General features: G+C 35.3%; 1 protein-coding gene across 1 annotated transcript; it reads right to left on the minus strand.

Annotated features, from left to right (window-relative positions):
* Window positions 1-537: 537 nt before the first annotated feature.
* LOC130828240 (protein tesmin/TSO1-like CXC 4) lies at window positions 538-8,546 on the minus strand. The gene is made up of 10 exons (XM_057694094.1): window positions 8,262-8,546; window positions 5,609-5,760; window positions 4,858-5,506; window positions 4,129-4,610; window positions 3,944-4,018; window positions 3,126-3,303; window positions 2,943-3,038; window positions 2,794-2,860; window positions 1,428-1,560; window positions 538-1,327 (listed from the first exon to the last, which is right to left on the minus strand). Exons 1-10 carry the CDS (start codon window positions 8,325-8,327, stop codon window positions 970-972), a joined length of 2,256 nt encoding a protein of 751 aa, XP_057550077.1. The 5' UTR covers window positions 8,328-8,546; the 3' UTR covers window positions 538-969.
* Between the last annotated feature and the right edge of the window lie 355 nt (window positions 8,547-8,901).

Below are 8,901 nucleotides of genomic sequence, written 5' to 3' on the forward strand. Positions count from 1 at the left end.
TCTTTGACTATTTTTTGTGAGAGTTCGTTTGATTAAATATGATGAATTTTAAGAAACGAAAAGAGTACTTACTAAGAGAAGTTGAGTATAATTTATTTCTTTTACTTTAATATTAGCTTCTGAAAATTATGGGTTAGTCTTTAACCTAGTTGAATTTTTTTTCATTCACCTTTGTAATAGGGATTTAATTCTCACTTTTTACACCAAAGATTTTTTTTTTTTTCTCCATTGTTTCTTATTAGAACTTATTTTTCCTTAAATTAACAAAAAAAAGCCTCAGATTTCACATTCCTCAAGTCCTCTCTTATTAGAACTTATTGGGGATAAAATTGACTACATTCCTCCAATCGTTTCTTTAAAGAGAATACAAGTAAGAATTTTTCGTCACCTTTGCTCACCAAAACCCTATTTTCGAACGGAATATTAGGTTGATAATGATAATAAGCCTCAAATTCCAAATATAAAGTGCTACTAGAATTTAATATAATAGCTTCAACTAAAGATTTAACACATTGTTTTATGTGATAATCTCACTCAGAGAAGCACCTCATACATGGATTAAATAGCCTATCTAATACATAATATGAAAATAGAGTTCCTTGTTTAAAATCATCTCACTTAGAGACGATCTTTTACAAGAATAGCTCAAGATTTAAGCAGAATATTATACTCCACATTCTAAAAATAGAAAGTTTCCAGCTGACAGAGTATTTCTATGGCTTGAACTAGTTCTACAAGATATCAACAGTACAATACAAATTAGACTACAATCATCTACGGAGTACAAAGAAACATAGCCACTATGAAGTATAAACTACAAAACATTTTATACAATACACTACTGAGTAAAATTATCTGACTAAATAACATTAATAAAACAAAGAAATCAACTGTCAATCTAGGATATTTTCATGGTTGAAACAGGATCAATCAATCATTTCTCAACGAAACAATATCTTTTAGTTTATTTCATTGAAGCTTTCCTGGCAACTCCATGTTTTCTTTCTCCGGAGTAAATGTTAATGACGGGATTGATCGCAGAATCAACTTCCTACAACTCCTCCAACCGGGAGATGTATTAAAGCCGCTATGAGGAGGTGAAATTCTTTTACAGTTAGGAGATGCAGACTTAACGGAAGTAGTAGGAAGTGAGTAATCGCCCTTCAATGCCTCCGACTCAAGGGCATCATCGTCTTCTGCCTCAAAAGCTGTCTCATTGGATTGGTTGGTTATAAGGGGCGCGCTTGATTGAAGGAAAGGTCCATCGGTATGTGTAAGAATATGATGGGGCGTTCTGCTTAAGTGAAAAGGCCTCCTAACGGGTTGCCTGGTCAAAGGCTTTTCATTAGTCTTCTTATAAAGTCTAATCGATCGTTGGAAATATACACATACGAGAGAAGGAATGGAAAAAGGAGCATGTTTAGTACCTTGCATTCTTCAAAGGCTGTGTTGCTTGATCGTCATTCTCGTTTTCTGCTCTATGAACATCGTCGTGTAAACTGACATCTGATGCGTTCCTGTGAAGGAATTTTGTTTCTCGAAATACCATACTTTCAGTTCCTAGAGTCAATGAAAAGTTGAACAATGTTATTGGAAAAAACGTAACTTCGAACCAGTGCAGCAATGCATGATCTTAGATGATGCTGTAAATTGGAGAAATTCTCGATTGATCAATTCTAAACTACCCATATGGTCTGAAATCTGAACTGTTTGTTTGAAAATCAGACTTCAGAATATATGACGTGCACAGCATGAATTTGTGCAGTGTATCATCATCATCATACCCAATATCCCAAGCAGGGTCTGGGTGAGAGAAGGTGACGGACAATCCATACTCATACTCTTTTCATAGGGAGGACTAGAAGAATGTGGTCAATTTATGCAGTGTTTGTTTCACAAAAAGAAAAAGAAATGAAAATGGGATTAGGGAAAGCAAAGGAAAACTCCCAAAAAGTAAACCCGAAAGACTTGCATCACTTCCTTTTTCAACCCTTATGAAGAAACGCTCAAAGAGTCAAGGTTGACAATAATAACTCCAGATTCAACTTTCCTGGTCGAATTTGACCGTCAAATCAACCACTTTTGTTACTAAAGGTAATTCTCATAATTTTATACGTTTCGAAACTATTTACTTACATTTGAAGGCCAACTAAACCTTCTTTCAAAATTACAGTGAAAAGTAATTTGTTTTATTCAATATCTTAATGAGGGAAAAAGCATCGAAAAAAATTAATTCGATTACACTTCCTTTTCTATTGGTGTAAGAAATCGTGAATGGCGATTTCAGCGATTGTTCTAGTTGTTTAATTGTGGGGGTTGTGGAGGTTTCTGTCAGTGTGTTTATGGTGGGGGATGCAATCAAGCGCAAAGATGGGGCGGGAGATGGCAGTTAGCATCTACCAAACAACCACAAAGGCAAAATGAGTTACCAATTACCTTACCTTCTCCTAATTCCTCAACCTAAAATCCTGCTTATCGTTTGAACCGAAAATAACAAGCCTCTCTCTTCCTCTCTCAAGGCTATCAACTAGGATATTTATTACCATCTAGTATTTGAGTTATTTTTTGTCTAAAAAACGTCTCTAGACTCAAATAATCGATTTTGTTGTACTGTTATTCAAAGACGTCAACCCCAACAAATGCAAGACTCGTCTAATCCAAATTTATCCTGATCCGGTCTACGGTCTACCTAAACGAGCAAACATATTAGAAACTTGAGAGTTTACTATTTATGGTTAAAATAAAAGCTCAAAACTCGAGAGCATGCAAATTTAGATTGGATCACATCCTCACCTTCCTTGTGACCAAAGGTGTTTTTACATCCTTCACATCTGCAGCTCAGAGAACATCCGACACCGCCCTTTAAAACAAAATGCAATATTCCCATCAACGTTTGTGAAATAACTACCACGAAATGAAAGAAGAATTAAGGGAGAACCAACCTGAAAGCATTCGCAATATTTCTTCAGGCAACCAGATTTCTTACAGTTGCATCCTCTTTTATGTCTGGCTGAAGCTGGAGTTTTATTCACCTCATCCTTCAAAACCAAGAGAAAACAGATTATATTCATACAATATTTTGTGAAATCAGTGTAGCCGAAGTTGGAAAAGCATTAGCATCCTACCACGGTTTTAGGAGTGTCACCACATAAAATTACTTTAGGAGCAAATGCAAGCGGATTGCGGGACTCTATTTGTCGACGAGTTTCAAGTACGGTATCCTCGTGAATTGGCTTGTTGAAGCAGTCCTGACAATTACAGGGCTCAACGCAGTACAGACCAGCCGCAAAACACTCACAGTAACTGCATCAAAGAATTAGGAGATCAATACATCTAGATAAATACACAATTTTTGAAAACTAAGATGACAATCAATAGCAATGTGACGTAATTCGCTAGCTGATTCGCCTTTTGAATTCTCAATTCGCTCAAAATGGCTAAAAATAGCCCAAAACCGACATAAATTGCTTTTTCAATTTGCAATTTGCAAGGAGATACGCAAATCATGTTACACATTCAATAGTCATTGTCCGCGACTTTTCTTAAATTAATAATGGGTGTAACTTTTATTAGAAAAGAAACAATGCTATTTCCTTCACTTATTCAATTCTTGTTATACACCAAGAATACTATTAAGCAATTGCAGGATCATTTGTCACCAACACTCACAGAATATTCACCCTATTTCAAGCTATGCCTACGCCTATATCATATATGTATGTTAACTTTTAATACCTATAATGACAAGATCAGTGTTACATGATTCGCTGATCTCCTCGCGAATCACGAATCGTAAAAAGCGAATTATGGTCGGTTTTGGGCTATTCTTGGGCAAATTTGAGCGAATCGTGAATTCAAGCGCATTAGCTAACGAATTATGTTACACTGGACAAGATCTTAAAACAAATAAGCAAAAGGTTAAAAGTACAGTAAGTACACTCACAGCTTTAAGCATTTTGACCTCTTGCAGTTACATCGCTTGCAAGATTCAGGCTCTCCTATGTTTTCTGACTTCCGCCTGCCAAACGAAACATCAAAACAGAATTAGATACGATACGAGCAGCGCTTGTCAGCTTGGCTTCAGTAGAGGTGGAAAAGCTGCTCTTGGAGATCCAAAGGAGTATATACCTTTTCTTCTTGGGAGAACACTGAGGAAGCTCAACACCATCCCCAAATATAGAGTTCTCAGGCCCATTTTCAGACACCTGAACTCCATTCTGTTCATCGGATTCTCTTTCAACAATTTCTGGCTCTAATTTCACGGTAGGAAGTCTTGCATCAGAAATGACAGAATCAGACGAGGATATGGTGTGTGGTGATCTTATTAGCTGCCTTCTACAAGTCAAAGTCTGACTCTTAACAATTATTTTGTCTTTAGAAAGAGCTGCTAAAGCATTCAAGTGCAAACCGATACTAGGGAGTGCTGATGAAAATTTGTAGCCACCAGATCTGCTGGACATCACACACTTATCAGATGAGATCACAGAACTAACACCTTGTTTAGTTGGAGAATTGCTCGGTGAATCAGCAACCAGTTTCCGGTAACGAGACCCAGACACCTCATAAACTAGACAACGTCTTCTTGTCGTCTGCTGCTGCTGAGAACAAGGCTAAACATCAAGTGTCAAATGTCAGTTTGTAACTACTAAGTGAGCAAATGAGTATACTAAAAACTAACCCTACCATTTTTCAAGCATAAATTTAACATGTTGGCTACTTCAACTCCACTACCTATTCTATTGTCGTCTTCTTGTGCATTATACGAGTTTTTATACTAATATAAACAATCAAAATGAGATAGTAAAGCAAATTGTGGGTACTACTTGAAGTTAAATTGTGTTTATATCTTTGCCTTACCTTATCATCCATTTCAGTCTTCAAACACTGCATAACTTCCTCGGCCGGTTGAGCACGAATGCTGCCAGCAGGCACTTCTTCCAGGACATGGTTATCTACAACTGGACAAGCAGAATCCAGTTTCTGGGTGTCATTAATATGATCATTAGGAGGCTGCAAGACCGCTGCGACAAAAGCATCCATCTGATCATGGTAACTTTCTTTGGCAGTTGAATGAGAGTGTAACATATCAGAAGTTTCACACACAAATTCCCTCCCCTCGCACGCTTCCTTATTTTGCTCCATTTGACTCGCCTGCACTCTCATTTCATTTTCAAATGAACCGTCCGCTTCTTTAGGATTACCTTGCATGATCTTTACAGGAAACAATTCTTTTCCGGCAACACTAAGAGCATAACGGGGCTTCACAGCATCACGATGGGCATCATTATTCTCGGGGGGATCACATTCATATTTCAAAGCTCTTGGGATCTCAGAAATCATATTTGAGGTTGAATCAGTCGGGCTGACATTCGCCTCCCGTTCAACTTTATCCATCTCGGCAGTATGCAGATCAGTTAGTTCTATTTCAACTGACATCTCTGCCGCTTTAGCTTCACAAACTTTTGGAAAGCTGTCATTTTTTGGTGCCTCGATAGCATGACTTGCCCTAATATGAGGAAAAGAACAAAAGTAAAATTTGAGTCCCCTAATAAATCGGGCTTACATATGACAGGTATCTTAACAACTAAAAATTGCACTTAACCGTCACCTTGGGATCTTAGGTTCCCTTGGATAAGGCGGAGGAGTTTCCAAGGCATGAGGAGAAGAAAACCCCAGAAGGGGAAATGACTGTGTGCTGTTCCCCAAGCTAAATGATTTGATAGGTGACAAAGTGCTTATGTAATTAAACACTGGAGAATCCTGCAAATGAGCATTTTCTTATCAGAAACCTGTATGTAAAATATGAAACACAATATGAAACCAAGAATGAAGCAACAAATCAAGATTTTCCGAGTGCTTCCATGGACCATAATAAGCTAGATAAAGCCTCCCCATCAACGAAATAAGTTGGGTCGATAGAAAGAGGCGGAAGTTGACAGCTTTATAATCTGCTACATGACATTACGAAGCCATAAAGCATAGGGTGAAAACAAGCCCACATTATATCATATCGGTCATGTTATAAAGGTTTTCAGATTTACTTAACCGATATTACCAGGTATACAAGAACCACATTTTAGGCTGGTTCAAGGGAAATCTCATGATTTCGGCCAACATTTGGTCGTACAACACATCAGCACATTACCACATCATTGTGAACTTTACCACAATTGTGACTGAAACTACAGTTTTTGCACTAGGCCATAGAGTGTAATCATACATTTTAATTAATACATGTGCAGTAAAGGGATTTTCATAAATTCTGCTTAGAGAAATGAATGCAAGAAGGGTGAAAAAAGTCTGCTGGAATTACAGATTAGCTACAGTCCCAAAAAGATGAGCTTTAAGTTAAAAGGGTAAGTTTTGATAAACAGCATTATTTACAAGCTCTTGGCAAACTTTACTATGTAAAACTCAATAAACAAAATCAAGCACTTAAATCCCTCAACATAGAGAAAAAAAATTCAAAAAACCCGATTTTTGTGAGGCCCGAATGATATTTACCAAGAATTTAGTCCCTCCAACCCTTTTAATTATTGCGCTAGATAATTCTTTTCAGTACTAGACTAGGGGTTACTGTACCTAGATTCCAGTACAACATTAAAATCATTGTCATCATAAAGTGGATTATTCTCAATTATCTTCTCAATCATTGCCATACTTATTAAATGCAATCAATACATAGCAATATATTCATGATTGACAAATGATTAAAATTCAAGTCTCCGTACCAATATTAAGGTATTCACTTACACAGATCAAAGACATTTGAGTTCAAAAATTTTGAGAATTTTTTCCCATTAACTTAAAAACACATTAAAGGGTTTAGTAAGAACAATTGCATTAGCAAACATAATTTGATCCGACAAGCACCAATGTAAAATGCACGAAATGGGGATACTGACAAGTGGTACATCAATTTGTTGAAACTTTCAAATGAAAACACATCCATAGAAAATATCAATTGTATGGCCTACTTGTTGATACACAAACAAATAGACATCAAGACTAATCAAAAAATCTTTTCATCTTTAAAAATTTATTCTGACAATCCAAAATTCATATCCTATGATGTGAACATTCAAATGTTAAGGTATAGATCCTAGGAGAATTACACAAAATATGGCCAACATATTGGACCACAAGGCCCCAAACTTGCTCTTAGTCTATCCTACCTAGAAAAATACCAAATAAAGAAAAAAGTGCATATAAGTTTCTATATTTTGTGTCATTCTCCAAGCAATTTTCCAAGAAAAGTATAAATAATTTCAAACAAAATGCTACATCAACAAATTCACCTACTTAGCAAAAAACAATGTTTTTTAACAATTATGTAACTCAATTCATACAAATGTTGCATTCCTAACCAATATGCAATATTAAGCCTCAAACAAAAATCATCCCTCAAAATGCACCATAGCTAATTCTACAAGTACAAATTTTACACAAAAAAGGAAAATAAAGGGAGAAGCTTTCATGATACATAAATATTTCCAAATCTTTTTTGTGCACTAGCACAACCATTTTTGAGAACTACAAACTAATACAATTTAGATCTAAACATTACAACCTCAATCTAAACATTTTAATAGTATATATATCTAGATTGTTGAAGTTAAGAAACAAATTATTGATTTATAAAATTTGGGTGAGTACAAGAAATTTGTAAGCCAATTATACAAACTTCCCAAAAGAATTTGCATTTTGTCCTAGCATTTTGAGGCTAATCAAAAAATACTCATTGTTTTGGAATTTTAGACTCCAGAGGATAATGTAACACCTCAATGGTTGACCTAAAGGTCAAAATATCATCTCACTAATCCGGACCTACAAAAATAATCTTTGGTAAAACCAGTTCCCCTTAATTTTCCGTTTTTCCTGAAAATTTTAATATATTTTACAAGGATGAACAAAATCCCAATTCCCAAAAGCAATCAGGATTAAATCTTATGAACCCTAATTCAAACTCATACAAAAATAACCAAATTTTTATTTAAAAAAAATTAACTTCCACAAACACAAACCAGTTAAAAATTACTCTACTTCATTAAAACACATACAAACACACACAAAAAAAAATAATAAAAATAAAAATAAAAATCTACAATTCATAAAAAGTCCCAAATTTGCATGCAGATCCAAAACCCACAAAAGAACAACCAGCAAATTCACCAACATTTCCCCACCATTCCAAAAAACCTTCCTGGGTTTTCAAATTCATGAAACAAAAACCAAAACCCACAAAAAAAGTAAAGAAATACCTCATATTTGGAAACAAATGAAGATGAGGAAGGAGTAAGTTGAGCAATTTTATCAGGAGTATCCATGATGAGATAGAAATACAAACAAGCATGAAGAGCTTTGAAAGCTCTTCCACATTCTCTAACTTTCTCTCTCTTATTTATCTCTGCAAAGATGACCCCAAATTCAAGAACCAAAGAACCAAAAACAAAACAAAAAAATAAAAAAGGGTAAATTTTTTAAATTTCTCCTTTCTCTTACTTTAATATACAGAGAAATTAGAGGGATACATTACAATGACAGACCCGTTGAATATAATTTATAATTAGGGTTTGAAAAGGCGGGAAAACGGGAAAAAATTGGGGGATTTTAATTGTGTCGACATAAAAGGGCCCACATGGGTTTCTTTTTGTTGTCGTTTTCCATTGGCAAGTTTATTTCTTTTGTTTTTGGGAGTTTGGGTTTACAGAACAGTTTTCTTACTGACTTTTCTGACTGTCAGAAATAGAGTATACTCTACAGAGTATAGTCCAGTCTTTGTATATTTATACTTGAGGGACTACTGCTGAATGTACTACTAGTATAAAGAAGGTTTGTACTACTTATGATTTGATTCTGTAATTATGTTTGTTTTTGACATATTAGGAAATTATTAATATT

This window comes from Amaranthus tricolor, chromosome 12 (assembly GCF_026212465.1).
Source record: "Amaranthus tricolor cultivar Red isolate AtriRed21 chromosome 12, ASM2621246v1, whole genome shotgun sequence".
Lineage (NCBI taxonomy): Eukaryota > Viridiplantae > Streptophyta > Magnoliopsida > Caryophyllales > Amaranthaceae > Amaranthus > Amaranthus tricolor.